This window comes from Ruditapes philippinarum, unplaced genomic scaffold, assembly GCF_026571515.1.
Source record: "Ruditapes philippinarum isolate M1 unplaced genomic scaffold, ASM2657151v2 ctg5266_1_1_1_1, whole genome shotgun sequence".
Lineage (NCBI taxonomy): Eukaryota > Metazoa > Mollusca > Bivalvia > Venerida > Veneridae > Ruditapes > Ruditapes philippinarum.
The window spans coordinates 26,900-43,236 of record NW_026854009.1 but is presented as its reverse complement, the minus strand read 5'-3'; the positions used below and the strand labels follow the sequence as shown (position 1 = coordinate 43,236).

At 33.2% G+C, this 16,337-nt stretch overlaps 2 protein-coding genes across 2 annotated transcripts in view; both read left to right on the top strand.

Moving 5' to 3' along the window:
- Positions 1-5,834, top strand: part of LOC132738670 (kelch-like protein 29) — a 28,605-nt gene extending 22,771 nt beyond the window's left edge. Inside the window, exons 5-6 of the mRNA XM_060726248.1 lie at positions 38-268; positions 4,634-5,834. Of these exons, the coding sequence (XP_060582231.1) occupies positions 38-268; positions 4,634-5,157 (755 nt within the window). The 3' untranslated portion in view covers positions 5,158-5,834. The remainder of the gene's footprint in view (positions 1-37; positions 269-4,633) is intronic.
- Positions 5,835-7,962: 2,128 nt separating this feature from the next.
- On the top strand, positions 7,963-13,368 carry LOC132738669 (uncharacterized). Its single transcript, XM_060726247.1, has one exon. It carries the CDS (start codon positions 9,780-9,782, stop codon positions 11,436-11,438), a length of 1,659 nt encoding a protein of 552 aa, XP_060582230.1. The 5' UTR covers positions 7,963-9,779; the 3' UTR covers positions 11,439-13,368.
- The last annotated feature ends 2,969 nt before the right edge of the window (positions 13,369-16,337 follow it).

The following is a 16,337-nucleotide window of genomic DNA, read 5'->3' as shown; positions in this document are numbered from 1 at the left end:
TGATGTACAGCAGCATTCAAGTTTCTAAATATTTCAGGTAAGGATGTGTATATGAGTGGTGGTCAACTATGTATGACACGTTACTCTATGATAATGGATGTATGGAAACTTGATGGATTTGACTTGAAATGGGAGAAGGTAACTGAACTACCATCACCAAGGAGACATCATGGAGCTTGTGGTTCACATGACAGCCTGTATATCATGGGTGGATTTGGAAAGTACAGAGATATTCTGGACACAGTGCAACAATATGATACAGTCAATGGTACATATAAAACAACTTCTTTAAAACTTAAAAATAATTCTTTTATATTTTGTACAGAAATAGATAAAATCATTCTGTTGTGGTGAAAAAGATAGTCCCCGGAGCTAGAAATAGTAAAAATCCATGAAAGTTTAACATCATCCTCTCAATCACTGAGCATATTGCATAATTTAATGAAATGAAATGGGAATGTTTCCTTGATGGTCTTAATATACAAAAATATTTAAAATTGTTTCATGTTGCAGAACTGGCATATGATTTCACAGAAATAAGCTATTAACCCATTACCAGATATACACGCCTTTTTACGCCTTTTTCACCCCCCCCCCTTTTGTTGTCTCAAATGGTGAAAAAATGCCTTATTTAGGCCCCCAATACTTGTTTTTGTCTGAGAAATGTTGTTTAAAAAAAGTGACCACTTTTTGGTGCCGCCCCCTATCCAAAAGATACATCAAGGGGTTGCCAGAAGGGGGATGTGGCCCCTTCTGTTTGGGGGTTTGAAGGAGGGCGGCAGCACCCCTCATTGCCAAGAAAATTTTGGACTTGTGAGAGGCTAAAAATGACCCCAGGTAGATCATAAGGTAACATGTAACCAAGGCTGAAAAGCCTTTGACTCTATCTCTACCCCTTGAACTTAGAATTTACCTTAAAAAATATTATTTTTCACTGTTACTTATTTCTTAAGGGATCAACTACATACTTCAAATATATGTTCCTTATTATTAACCACATGTTATGGAACAAGGTTCATAACTCTAACACTAATATTGCAAGAATTATCTCCCCATAAACTTAGATTTTTTTACTTGAAAAATGTTATTTTTTACTATAACTTCTTTAGTTTTTAAGGTATCTACCTCAAACTTCAAATACAAATTTCTTATCATCAATTACATCTTATGAGACAAGGTTCATAACTCTTGAAGCAATATTTTCAGTTTTATTTCTCTTTGAACTTAGGATTTTCTTAAGAAATATTATAACTTCTTTACTTTTTAAGATATCTAATTCAAATTTCAAATATATATGTCTTATCATTACACACATGTTGTGTGACAAGGTTCATAACTCTAGCGTGACTATTTCCAAAATTATTCCCCCTTGAACTTGGAATTTATGTTAAGAAATGTTATTTTTTTACTATAACTTAAAACATACTTATACGTAATTGATTTTCATGCCCGCGAAGGGAGGCATATTGAAATTGCACCGTTCTGTCTGTCTGTCTGTCCCTCTGTGCGTCCCCACTTCATTTGTGTCTGGACTATAACTTTGTCATATATTGAGGGTTTTTGAAATATCTTGGCACAAATGTCTACCACATCAAGACGATGTGTCGCGTCCAAGAACCAAGTCCCTACCTCAAAGGTCCAGGTCACACTATCATTTTGAAGTTTCACATTATAGCAATTAGAGTAAATAGGTACACACATTCGTGTCCAGACTGTAACTTTGTCATGCATCGATTGATTTTAGAATAACTAGGCATAAATGTCAAGAAGATGTGTCCCGTCTAAGAATTACGTCCCTACTTCAAAGGTCAAAGTCACACTAACATTTTGAAGTTTCACATTATCATAATTAGAATTAATAGGTACACACAATCGTATCCGGGCTGTAACTTTGTCATGCATCGAATGATTTTAAAAGAACTTGGCATGAAATAAATGTCTACCATATAGAGAAGATGCGTCGTGTTCAAAAGTCACGTCCTTACCTCAAAGGTCAAGGTCACACTAACATTTTGAACTTTCACTTTATCACAATAAGAGTTTATAGTTACACACATTTGTGTCCAGACTGTAACTTTGTCATGCATCGAAGGATTTTAAAATAACTAGGCATAAATGTCTACCACATCAAGATGATATGTCGCGGCTAAAACCCATGTCCCTACCTTCAAGGTCAAGGTCACACTTATAGTTTGAAGGTACTCATTCTCTCGAGAAAAGTTTGAAGATACACATTTATGTACGGACTGTAACTTTGTCATGCATGGAAGGACTTTAAACTAACTTGGCACAAATGTCTTACATATCAAGACAATGTGTGTCGCGGCTAAGGCTCATGTCTGTGTCTGTCCGTCCATGTGTCCCCACTTACACAACAATCATGTCCAGACTGTAACTTTGTCATACATTGAGGGATTTTGAAATAACTTGGCACAGATGTCTATCTCATAACAACATTCTGTCGCGTCCAGGAACCACGTCCCTTCTTTAAAGGTCAAGGTCACACTTACATTTTGAAGGTTTACGCTATCACAACTAGAGATTACAGGTACAATAATACAAAGAACAATATTAAGCAATTAGTTACTTTCATTCTCTTTTCTTTTCATAATACCTGCATGCTTAAGAAACCTTTTCGGGGGCATTCGTCACTTGGATGACAGCTATTGTTCTCTCATAGTTTTGTCTTCCTTACTGTGTCCAGTATTTTATTAGTGAAGCTCCGCTGTCTCCTGTGACAGCTCTTGTTCACAAAATGCTCATGTGGTAATGGGTTAACAGCCATTATTTCGCTCTCGTTTTTTTTCCTTAGCTATTTATTTTCTTTGTAATGTTACTTGTAGTACATGTATTAGAAAAGTCTCCTTTACACATAAAATTCTTTGTTTGATCTTTTATTTATACCTGTATTTCTCATAAGTACTGTAACAAGTTGAATAATCACCCTATGTCTAATTAAAGTTAATATTTTTTTCATAATTTAGGTATGAATTAAATGTTATTCTTAGCAACATTGCTAAATATCATAATAATATTTAATGTAATGTCATTTATTGTGTCGCCTCTACGGAGTAGTGGCGACATATAGGGATCACTTCTCCGTCGTCTGTCTGTCCGTCTGTCTGTCTGTCTGTCCGTCTGTCTGTCTGTCTGTCCGTCCGTCCGTCCCTCACAAAACTTGTGCGGTCTACTCCTCATAAACTACCGATGCAATTTCATCCAAACTTTACAGGAATGATCAGTACCAAGTCTAGCTGTGCATATTGTCAGAATTTTCTGGTTTAATGATTTTTGTCAGAGTAATGACCTATTATTATTTTTGATTTTAATGTTTTGTCCGGAATGCTCCTCTCATAACACTAATGCAATTTCCATCAAACTTTCAAGGATTAATATGTAGCAGATTGAACGAGTTTTCTGATTGAATGATTTTGGCCGAGTTATGACCCTTGAATAAAAAAGTTGGTTTTTTGTGTGTTGCCAGATACACAAAAGCTTGTCGGACTACTTCTTAAAATCCACTTGTGCAATTTCACCTAAACTTTACAGGAAAATCAGTACCAAGTCTAGTTGTGCATATAATCGGCTTATAATTCAATATAATATAATTTTGTCGGAATTATGGCCCTTTAATAATTTTTATTCTTACACCACTAATACAATTTCAATGAAATTTTACAAGATTGATTGTAGGTCAAGTCTTTGGGCATATTGCACGGGTTTTCCGGTTGAATGATTTTTGGCCGAGTTATGGCCCTTTGATAAAAAGGTGGTTTTTTTCTGTGTGTTGCCAGATATGCAAAAGCTTGTCCGGACTACTCCTCATAAACTACTGGTGCAATTTTATCCAAACTTTACAGGAATGATCAGTACCAAGTCTAGTTGTGCACTGTCGGTCTGTCTGTCCGTCTGTCACAAAATTTGTCCCAACATGAAATTGGCCATCATGAGGCGACACATGTGATTACTGATCGCTCTTGTTTCAAAAAGCTGTCATGTACATACTTATGAACAGAACAGATTTTATTATTCATCATCATGACTTGAACATAATAGTTCCCTGTCATTACACAAATACACAGCATTCATTAAATACAGCTAGAGTGTAACATACAAACATACAAATTTAACAAATTTTTTAAGAAGTCATGAAGTCATGCATTATGTAAACAGTTAAGCAACATGTTAAGTTCTCATAAATCAGTGTAAATTTTACAAGAATGAAACAAATAATAGCTAATCTTTACCATTGTTATTACTTATTATGATCAAAGTCATTTTTAGCATATATTTATAAATGAAAATTAATAATCTTTTAGAACAAAGAATTTTAAAATGCCTGGTGAAAACTCAGAGTTTTGCAATTATTTTATGAATATGTAAATATATCTCTCATAATAGTACTTAAATGAATAGTCTTACTTTCTGTTTCAAAACTTTGTCAAGTAGTTCTACTGTACTACTGTAACTCTATTTACACTAGACCTCTAGCTATTTTGCTTGAAACTGCTCAATTTTGTGAACAATTATAAAAGAAAGCAAACTCATTTACACTGATATATTGTTATACTAGAAAACTTCAATTAGTTGATGGTGAATCTAAGTTATTTAACTTATTATAATTTTATTTCAGATACATGGACAGACCTCACAAAAATGCCACACACCTGGTTCACACCACAAGCTGTTTATTGTGACAGTAAAATCTATGTGTATAAAACCTTCCTTGTCTGCCTTGATCTGTCAACATTGGAATGGACTACTATTAGAAAAACAGCCTGCTATATTGATGATATGTACATTTTCACTCCACAATACTTTGGTGGTTATATCTACGAATTTCCTTATATTGATAGTGGACTTGATTGGCTCTATGAGCATGATATGTTTGAATTACCAAAATTTATCATGAGGAAAATGAATCTGGAAACAGGAAAATTAGAGGGAATAGATTTTAGTGATTCCATTCAGTTTGGAAATAAATGTGTTGTGAGTAATGGCAAGTTTTACCTTATTAACAGACACAGTAAGGAGTTTGTTAGTGGTTACCTACATGATTTCAATGAATGTAAGAAGATAGGTAGTCAAGGTAAGGCAGGAGTTGATTGTAACATTCTTGCTGTACCCCACTATCCTATGTATAAAATCAAAATGTAAAATTTTACCCTTAGACTTTGTTCCATTCAATAACTCAGTGGGTAATTGATGTGCAAGTGTCTTACTCAATACAATAGATAACTTGATTAAGCAATAGACATATAATGCTGTAATACAATGAGGGCCAAAGTCAAGTAAGAAGACAAATTACAAATGTACACAGTACACGTTTTGGTCACTAGAATGCCAGCTAACTACTAATAGAGTGATAGCACATTTTTTAACATGCTAAAGGAAATAAATGTAACTGAAGTTTGGAGACACTTGGTAAGAATCTGCACACAAAACCCATTTTACTGTCCGGTCATGTCATGTAACGAGCATCCATATGTTACCACTTATCTTCCCTTTATCCTATAACTTAAGTTAATGATTCTGTGACTTGATGCTAAACAGAGGCCTTGATTATTAACTGGTTTTGGTCGCCTATTTCAACAAGCTGGTATATCTAGTTATTTTTTATACTTTTAACACTTACAAATCCATGATCTTCATATAGTAGCTCTTTTACAAACCATGACAAAACCATGACAAAACCATGGACCTTCAAAAGTTTTATTTGGGTGATTCTACAAGATGACAAATATATTAAGTATTATAAATGCTCCAGTATAACTATGCCTTTCAATACATGTATGCTACTTAGTCAAAATAAGCAATAAAAATGAGAACTTGAACATTTTTTGTTTTTCTTTGTTTTGCACACAAACATTTTTTTGGATATATTGATCAGTGATATACATTTCAAGCATCAAATGCTTGTTGGTATAGGTATAAATATACAGTGTCTGTCATATTAATATTACAGTTACCGGTTAAAGAATCTTCAATGTCTAGACATCTGTGTAATATAACACTTATGGTCTCTCTATTCCCAACTTGGGGAATGAAGTATATCTTGTGTAACTAACATACATTGTTAGAAGTTTAAATTTAAGACAGACCTAGTTTAAATTTAAGACAGACCTAGTTTGTTATGACAAGAGAACTGTAACAAGTATCAAGGAATTTATAATAAAATTGAGTATTTCGGGCATATACGTTTAAGCTGACTCATATTTGTTTTTATCAGGGAATAGCTTGCTCAATTAGCACATAAGGTCAGCAAAGTGCAAGTCCGTGGCGTGGCATAATAGCGGAGTTCAAGTTCCTCGTGCGGCACTTCCGCTTTTTGGCAGCTGTCTGATGTTATTCATCTATAACACAATTTCTGATGAAGTTACAGTTCACATGGTTACAAAAATACAGATTACATTGGTACACAATCATAATCGTCTAGTTAGTTCACTTGAACTTACAGTGGTTAGCATTTCCCGCCGATATGGAGTATAGTCTGATTAGACTGATTACTGCTGGCTGATCGGCCTCAAATTTTAATTTTTATGTCTCTAAATTTAAAAATGGACAAGTCCATTTTAAAAATACTGAAGGTTTAAGGCTAATTATCTACAAGCAGATACCAAATGATATATATTTATACAAAAATCTCCAAACCAAAATAGTTCTCATATTAGACAGACAAATCCGAGATTATGGTACATTAAAACAATTTGGTGTGACAATAAACTGGTATTTTCCGAATCACTGAGTGGGCAAGTGATCATACTGTTCATTTCCCCGTCCGAAGCCATTGGAAATAAAAAAGATATATGCACCACATGTACCAATCTGTTTATATCTTCAAAGAATTGAGCTTATAGCGATATATATTTATTTGGATAAAGTGCTTTAACACCTTTTATGTGTCACCAAAGCTGAATTCAGAAAAAAAACCTTTTACCGACATGATTTAATAAATCAGTCCAAAGTGTCTCATGTGACAAAATTGGATAGTGTTTCCCTAATTGTGTACATCCAAATAACATTGATTTTTCTTCAGCGCCTTTTATAGGGCTACTTTTGGATCGGAAACTGAGAAATATAAAAATCATCGTCGGTTTCTTTGGAACAAATAAATAGTTTAACACCAACCTTTGTTAAGGACCACATGATTATCTAGGGCACATTCTTTCAGAAAGTAAACATTAACCACTCCAATGAAACAACAAATCAAAAAGCAAATGAAATGGGTCTTCACAAGACTTGTTGGTGAACTTATTGTAATATATTTTACCAGATGACAAGTATTAGGAACCAAAACGCCAAACACTAAATTACACTAGAGCTTCTCGTATAAATGAAAACTCGCATTTGACGACATTAAAACTTTCAATTTTACCGTGATTTCGATAAGCAACATTATTTTGTTGATGATACTGTATTTTCATGAACGGGTTTAATGTGTCTTCTTGGTGATGCTAATCTTTGACAATTGTACATTTAAAATTATTTGCTGAGACTGTACCATGAACAGTGGCAGACGTAAAAACTGGATGTAATATATCAGCAAGATAAATACACTGGCAGCGGCTTGTGAATATTGGATTTGTTGCCTAATTTCACCAATACTGGAACAATTTTACAGAGAAATGTTTCGTTTACAATTATCGATGCTGTTATTCGTATAGAATGGCATATATAATCGACCTCTTACATTGGGTGAATGAATGTATCTTTCTGTCTGATTTGAAATCATAATTCCCAATATTTTGAAAATGTCAGTGAACAGAACAATATGACATGTAATTTAGATGCTCAGTTAACTAAAAAGCAGTCACATTTGCTAAAAGAATACATTGTCGAGCAACACAATTAAGGAACAAAAAACTCGAGAGAGTTAATAATACGAGACGCAAATACACTTTATATTTCAGCTGAATACTTCTAGTTCTTTATTTAAGATCGATACGTTACGATGGAAACAAATCAGTGCCAATCTCAATATTTGTATGGATAACCATAAATATTGTGTGATTCTGTTAGGATGTTGTAAATATTGAAGCGCTAATTTTTCTGTCTCTTTACTGAATAGAGAAAGGCATTTCATGTAACATGTGAAAAAAAGGAGTTGAAGATTAAAGTGATAATAATATCACGATAGGAAAAACGTTTTAATAAAAAACAGTAACCATATTTTGATATTTAATAACTAACATAGGGATAAATGTAAATTTAAATATCAGAATAAAGATAACTGGTATACTAAAATAACAGGTTAAATATGTTTTAGAACCGTTTGACATTATTAATATATACACGCGGTAAAGGTTCAAAGGCGAATAAACGAGTTTGAATGGAAAATAATTGATGCAGACTTGTGAGCATACTATACAGAGATCTGTTTCTTGACAGCAATCCTCGTTTATCTATTTAACATCTCACTTATGTTTTTTTCTAACATTAAATCACTCATGGCGATGTATTGGTTTTTTGTTCTGAGCTACCATTAATAAAGCAGACACGAAGACATTTGCTTTGCAAACACAAGATGACCACAATCGGCATCATTGTTAAATACTGAAGGGAGCTCTAATGGAACTCTGACTTAATAGCTTGTACGGTAAATTTGGATATTTCTTTCTTAAGAGATACGTTAGTGAGTGAACAATTCAGACATGACACTGTTTCCAGGGGGGATTGTACAATGGAATTATTTTGCCTTTCCTTTCTCGGGAAGAAATACACAAATGTCTGTTATTGATCTACAAAACGGCGTTTAGATATTGCCGAGAAGAAATGTTGAGCGTGCTCAATATTTCATGTGCTTGTCTTTGTGAAATATTTGGTAATTCTTCTACTTCGAACATCTTAAAATAACAGTTTTAATTGATTTTATCGCCGCTACATCTGTATACAAGTGCAGCTTCGAGTGTTGCAAAATGCGATATTGTGAGATAACTGGATACTGGATTACAGTGATACATTAAACATGTCAAATTGTTCAACAGTGATAATATCATGTTAACATCGTTCAATTTAGCATGGAAAATCAATTTGAAATAACAGAAAGTTTGACATGAGAATAAAAAGCTCGCTTGTAAATTTTATTCAATGATACTCTGAAGACATTTAAAAGAGGTTGGTACAGATGCTATGTAATTGAGACCAGATTCCAATACATAGTGTATAAAAAAGGGAAAGCAATGCGCGCAGACTACGATATATTATTCTGGACGACATTTGTCTCGTTGAATTAAAGACTCAATTTTTCCTAACACACGTTGCTAGACTGACTTATTGTTTCTTGATAGCTTGTAAAATATTTTGCTTCTAAAGGAGTATGAATTTACATCGATCGGTGGTGTTTATTTTAGAAATAATTACAGGAGTTACGATGCATAATAGCAGTCATTGATTATTATTAGATATTCATTGTAATCTTCTACACATTAATTCACTTTAATACTGTCAAATCAGGCAACTAGAAATAATTCTGGTTGCAGTATTTTGCAGAGACAATGTTATCATTACGACTACAAAATTCAAGTATACATGTAACTGTGACATATTCAAATATATTGTAGCAAAGAAGATTTTTCATCAAACACGTATATTTACATTTATGCCATCAAAAGACGTATATTTTACAGTTATGCCATCAAAACGTGAAATTATATTTTACTGTCTATTGACAGTACTCATTCGACTTTGTCTGGCAAAGAAATATAACTAACAAAAGAACACTCTCGTTAAAGTGTATGTCCTGAAATTAGCGTAAAGTTCACAAGTGAAAAAGCATCTTGATGACTATTGGATTGTTAGGTATGCTCTGTAGTCTTCCATCTCAGCCCCTCGAACCGGGGTCCATTATTGACCTTGAGAAGGTTATCACCGATTACGCTTGGCGGGAATTGAAACGCGACCTTAAATGGTACGACTGTGTGAAAAGGCTCGATTTTACATTTGATGTTTCTTGGAACTTTTTTGAGTTCGATCATAAGACAACTAAGTTTCATTTAAGAGCCGGGAGCTCTGAGGGTGGTTACAGGGAGAAGAAACAAGTGGAGTTATTTAGAACTGACTTTACAAACAACACGAATAAAGACCAGGTATATAAACTTCGTACACAACGACAGACAAAGGCAGCCACAATAGTTGCTATTCAGAAAGGATTTACATTGAAAGGAAATTGTAATTTTAAACTTAAAATCCCAACAGAAATTGGACATTTCGGAGTTAGCGCAAGTGCCGATGGCTACTTACGGGTATGTCGACCACGAGGGGAAACGTTTGAGGACACGTTCACCTGGCAAGTTGATAGTGACGTAACTGTAGAACCTAATCATGTTACAAATGCAAGATTACTGGTAACAGAAGATGAATTAGTAGCTGATTTTGAAGTTCGTACATTAATGCGTATGCCAACTGGCGAAGCACCAATCATAGTGAAAAGAAAAAACAACAAAGAAATATATGCCGTCATGATGATATCAGATTTACGCGACGTGTTTGCTGACATTGATTGCAAGATTATAAACATTGGTAAAACCGAAAAGCAAGAAAGCGATAGTAAAAGACCCCAGTCTAGATATGCTATTGAATTTATTACTCAAGGGATATTAGAAAGTGTTAGATGGCGTAATCAGAAAATATGTCTACAGTCATATCCTATTAGAGACTTCCGTGTAAGTAAAACTGATGGAATTACCACTATAATTGACGACCAGTCACCATCTGGTCAAAGTTATCCTAGTTCAGTACTCAGTAAAGTACTAGAACATGCTATTGCCGATAGTAACGACGAACTTAGAGCGGAAAAGGAAGATGAGAAAGGTGCAAGGGCGAAGAAAGATCTCAGATTCAATATAATACCAACAGTCATTAGTGAACCAGAGGAAATTGTTGATGCCCCTGAAAATGTTTTATCAACTCTTATCAGGGAGAGTATGAGTTTGACAGGGTCTCCATCAAGATCTGTATCAAGACAACCTCAAATACAACGCCAAGCGCATGCTACATCCAGAATACCTGAATTAACTGAAGAACCTATAACACGGCCAATCATAATCTCTCAAAGAGAGATGCCGAAAGTTCAGGAGCTCCAAACACAAGACCAACCCGAATTGAAGTCATGTGACACAAGTTTATATCAGACTAGAGATGTTAGTTTTCAAGAACAATCAAACATATCACAGCAATATAGTCTACATGAACATCAATATAAATCTCAAGTGGAGAATTTTTACCTCCGGTCAGGGACTGGGGAACCAGCGATAGCTTATAGGCCTATGTCAAGAGATATAACTAAGATAGCAGAAGAGCCAGAAAGAGAACAAGCTGCCTCTATGAGCAAACAGAGCAGCGTACAATCCGATGTTCAGTCTGAAGGAACGTTAGATGATGCCACGGAATCGTTAGATTCTGGTGACTCTCGCCGTGTTTCTAAGGTCACTAGTGTTTAAGATATGTAAGATAGGTATATTTTATACTCCCCGAATGTAGGCATTTTAAAGTCGTATCGTCCGTTTGTCTGACTGCGTGTCCGTCCCACATTTAAAGTTCACCCTAAGGTTTTGTGATCGTCTGATGTCCATCGTCTGTGGTCCAATGTTAATCAAAATTTTACTTTCTTTATATAATTTCCGGATCACCTTGTGATTTTAATCAGGCTTTGCAGGATTAATTCGTAGGTAGTCCTCTACAAAAGTTGTATAAATGGTTCCAGTTTTATACATAAGCATATAATAATAGCTTGATTAAAATCTTTAATCGTTAATTAATATGAACCTCGGTCATTTTTCTTTAACTTTTTCATTCACTCAGATGGGCGATATGGACCTACGTGGTCTTCCTGTACCTTAGGAATTTGGAGTAATCGCTGAACCGAAACAATTTGTCACAAAAAAACATGCCCCTACCTCAGATATTACTAAAATCATGTTTAAATACGCGCATTTTTGCTCACAGTGTAATTATTTTGTTCATTGAAGGAAATAAGCAGTAGTGGCTAAAACAATCAAATCAAGAAGATGCGTGTCTCGCGAGCACTACCCGCGACCTTGTTTAAGAGGTTTAGTTACTAATTGGTATAAAAATATGTTTACAGTGTTTGTTTTTGTGTCTAAGGTTTTATTTGTGAATTGATTAATTAAAGTTTTTAAATCGACATGTGTCCGTGGCAAGTCTTAAAGGTCAAGTTGACATTACAAAGATAATAATTACAGACCATACATTCAACTCTATCATTTGTTCAAGGTTACACATACAGTTAAAGGCAATGGTTCTGTTTTGTATATGCACACATTCGTGTCCAGAATGTAATTTATTTCATGCATATATTTGTTAATATGTCTTGAGAAGGAATTGATCGAGGCTTCATTCGGGGGTATATATCACGTGACAGCTTTTGTTTATACTGCTCATAAAATCCTTTCTAGTTCATTACAAAAAATATTCATCGATTATACCAGATATGTATTTTTTGAGATTAAAGGATATTCAGGAGTTTTTACCGAGGTAAATTCATCATAAATATATCATATCACAATGTTTTGTCATAATTCAGACAACAATATCAACGTACTCCCTTGTTAAACAATGTGTCCCTAGTGGGATATTTTACACTAATATACATATTGAACAAAACAAACGTATGTCTTATATGTTAATATGTGTGAAATTTAGTCTCATATGTGTTGAAAAAGGACAATATCCTATGTCTTCCACACACACCCACATAAAATCGTTCTGTTTTGATATCGTTTGGGGGAAAAAAGCAAAATCGTAAGATGTAGGTAAACATATCTACTGTCTTAAACACCATACCTTTAAGGCTGTTTGTTTTCCATATAGTTCTTTTTCAATGATTAATACTGCAATATGAGAACAGTGTGCTGTGGAATATAACATTGTATATTAGTTTCTGAGTGCCTAGATTAGCTGCATCAAGTCACATTTGTTACAATTTAATCTATTTACGATATTTCATATCAATTAATGCAAGTTTCTGCAAGTATTTCAAGTTTCTCCACATTTCTTTTTCATACATTTTTATATATTAGCACTTACATTCTTTAAGTACAGTTTCATTTGTTAACACAAACGTGAATAATTGAATATCAATTAATATCGGGCATTTTGATTGTGTATTTTTATCTTTTGTATATACATGTATATGTCAAAGGAATTTCGATTGAATTGTTCAATTAAACGGATACATAAATGTATTCATTAACTAGATAAAAATCGTGTACAATAAATAACCCTGTGTTTACATGCACTAACTTTTCTTGTCACACCATTTGTTATTTAAAGCTACAATTATGTTAATTAACTTGTTATTTCAATTATTTTTGTTGTTACCAGTTGCTTTGTGAAAGAGTTATTAAAACAATACACTACATTTATCCTGAAGTTTTGTTGTGGACTTTTGTTGAATATACCTATTTTGAAACAAATTACGGATAAATTTTCTCATTTTATTAGGCATGATAATTATAATTTGTAAATACAGAATTATATTACATTTAAAAACACATTAAAGAAATATTGATTCTAGAAACTGATATTTCTGTTCTAATTACCAATCTCAACCTGCAGTTGTTTGTTTAACTGAAAGATTTTCTTTATCCAAATACAAGTATCAAACTAAACTGAACAATTTTCCTTTCCGTTAAGTTTTTTAATTATTAAAAGTTAGAAAATAAATGAAAAAGAAGAGTATCATTTTTCTTTCACATCACGAGCTTTCATTGAGATTGTCTGTTTATAACGATTGAAAAAACAGGACAATAAGCAAGCGTAGTATTTGTGTGAACTAGCAATCTGTTGAATGGAAATATCTCTTAAATCAATTTGCTTAAAACTTTTCTCTGGGGAATTAAGTATCATTAAACATTTAAAAATCAGTTTTAAGTAAGAGATTTTCACACTTTTCAATACTAGCAACTTCACCAGCAACATTAATTATTTAGCATTTAAACATTATATTTTGTTTTGTAATTGCTGTAACATGGTGAATGAAATAATTATAATGTAATACAGCTGATATATATACGCAGTGTGAGCAACCTTTTCTATATACATTGTAACAGTGTGTTGAATTTTCAACATAAACTTAAAGACAATTATTTGTGTAAATGATTCGCTATAATTTCCATTTAGGCCCCCCTCATAATGATCATTTAGGTCCGATAGATCACTTTTTTTCCAAAATGATCTGATATCAATACAATAAAACAGAAACGTTTATATATATTTGTAAAGAGTTTAATTGTCTTAATAGTGAAGAATTAGTAATTATTAAATGTCATTCACTTTCAACATGACTCATTATACAGAATTTGCAGTTTTTTTTATATTATATACATGTATATTCTGCAAGAAGCCTGTGCCAAGATAATGTGTACATTAAATTTTACAAACATATTTGATTGGCAAAATAAACATATACATATAAAATTAGTTACACTACAGGTTGCAGACGGATTGAACCACAAACCTCACAGCGTTAAAAATAGATCTTACCTTGATCAGCCCTGATCCTGATGGCGGCAGTCGATTTGCACCCAGTGCAGACTAAGATCAGGTGGTACGTCCGTGCCGTCCAATCAGGGTCTGCACTGTTCGCTATACAGTCTATATATATATTTTGAATTTCCTTCAAAATGATGAATGGTTTCGTCCAGATTGAAAGATAGAACAGTACGTCTTTTGTAATTGATACATAGAGGATATTCAAGTTTTTTTCTATAAATACAGTATTTAATTTCACCGAGAGGTATGAAAATAAATATTTCACGAGTGGCGGTAGCCACAAGTGAAATATGGTAATTTTCTTATCACAAGATGAAAATAAATCCTGTATTTATAGAAAAGAACTTGAATTTTATGTGTATTATATACTTTTCTCTTTTTTGACCTTACAATTCTTAAGTCTTCTTGATTATTGAAAGAAGAAAGTAGTCTGACAAGATACCGGTGAAAATATGGAAAATAAGTTTCACTGCAGTGAAAAATATATCTTACAGTGAAAATACGGAAAATGAAAATACGCATCTTATTTCATCAATATTTCTCAATATTTCATTTAAAAGTTTATAATAAAGATATATTGTTTCTTTTAAAATCCAAATACGTCTAAATATTGCGCTTCAACCATTACTCTGTTGGTGGCAGCTGAATATACCTCTGTAACTATTGAAAGTCAAGATTAGCCTGTACATCAGACTATGTGCCGTCAGATCTTCGTCTACACGTTTACTATTCTGTCAGTACATATTTATATTTTATAAGCTCTGTATTAGCTTTATGCAAACTATTCGTCTTATATTTACCTAAAAATTTTGAATACATTTTTTAAGATTAAAAGATGGACAGGTCCTTTTACTGTAGCGTGCAAAGGGTTAATTAGTTCAGTTGTATACACAACAATAAGCTTTTTTCTAGTCACCGATTTTTCTTTTAAAGATCGAACATAAACATATTTAATTTTAAATATATAGAGCGTTAACTGTTTCTCGAGAGCTTTGAAATTTCCAAATTATCTTTCAGTTTACCGTGCATGCTTCCTTTCAGAGTATTCTTTTTACAAATAAATTTATTTTAAACAGCTTTACTCTTAACAAACTTGCATTTTATTTGCTAATAATTGGAAGCATTTTACTGCTTCCACACATTCGCTCTGAAAACTACAAAGTCAATAACTAAATATGTATGAAAAATTCAATGTTGTTATACATTTACATAAATATTTTGAAAAAAAGTGATTTCAATGAATTTTTACCATTATTTCATAACAATCAGCTGGGTATATATCTGTTGAACGTTTGCACTCTGTAAAAAATGGCTTTTATAAGAAACAAGGTTTGACGAAAAGCTTTAATGTCCTTTCTTTCATATATACAATATAGTTGGTTTTAAGGGACAACTTTACATTAAATGAACGACTGTCGGCTGGAGGAACCTCTATAATGTACACTGCTACAATCTACTCAACTAATACATTAGACAGATAATCAATACTTCAACAGAATATTCTCTCATAGCCTTATTTGCTCTAAACCAGTGCAATGTTCAGTTTTTCGTTTAATTTGATTGCACATTTCTAATGTATCATGTCGGCAAATCCTTAATTCCCCTAGAGTCAAGGTCAATGCCATCATGGCTAATTCCGCTAGATTATTACAGCAAATGGTAAAATATTGGTGTGATTTTTCTGTCGATACATTTCGGATTGCTTTTGATTTGCAAAATGACATGAGCAATGTTAACAAGGGTTAAATTGAAATATGGTTTCCACATAATATCCTCGCAATATGTAATTGATGAGTTGATGGGGGTGGGGTAGGGGGTGCAATACA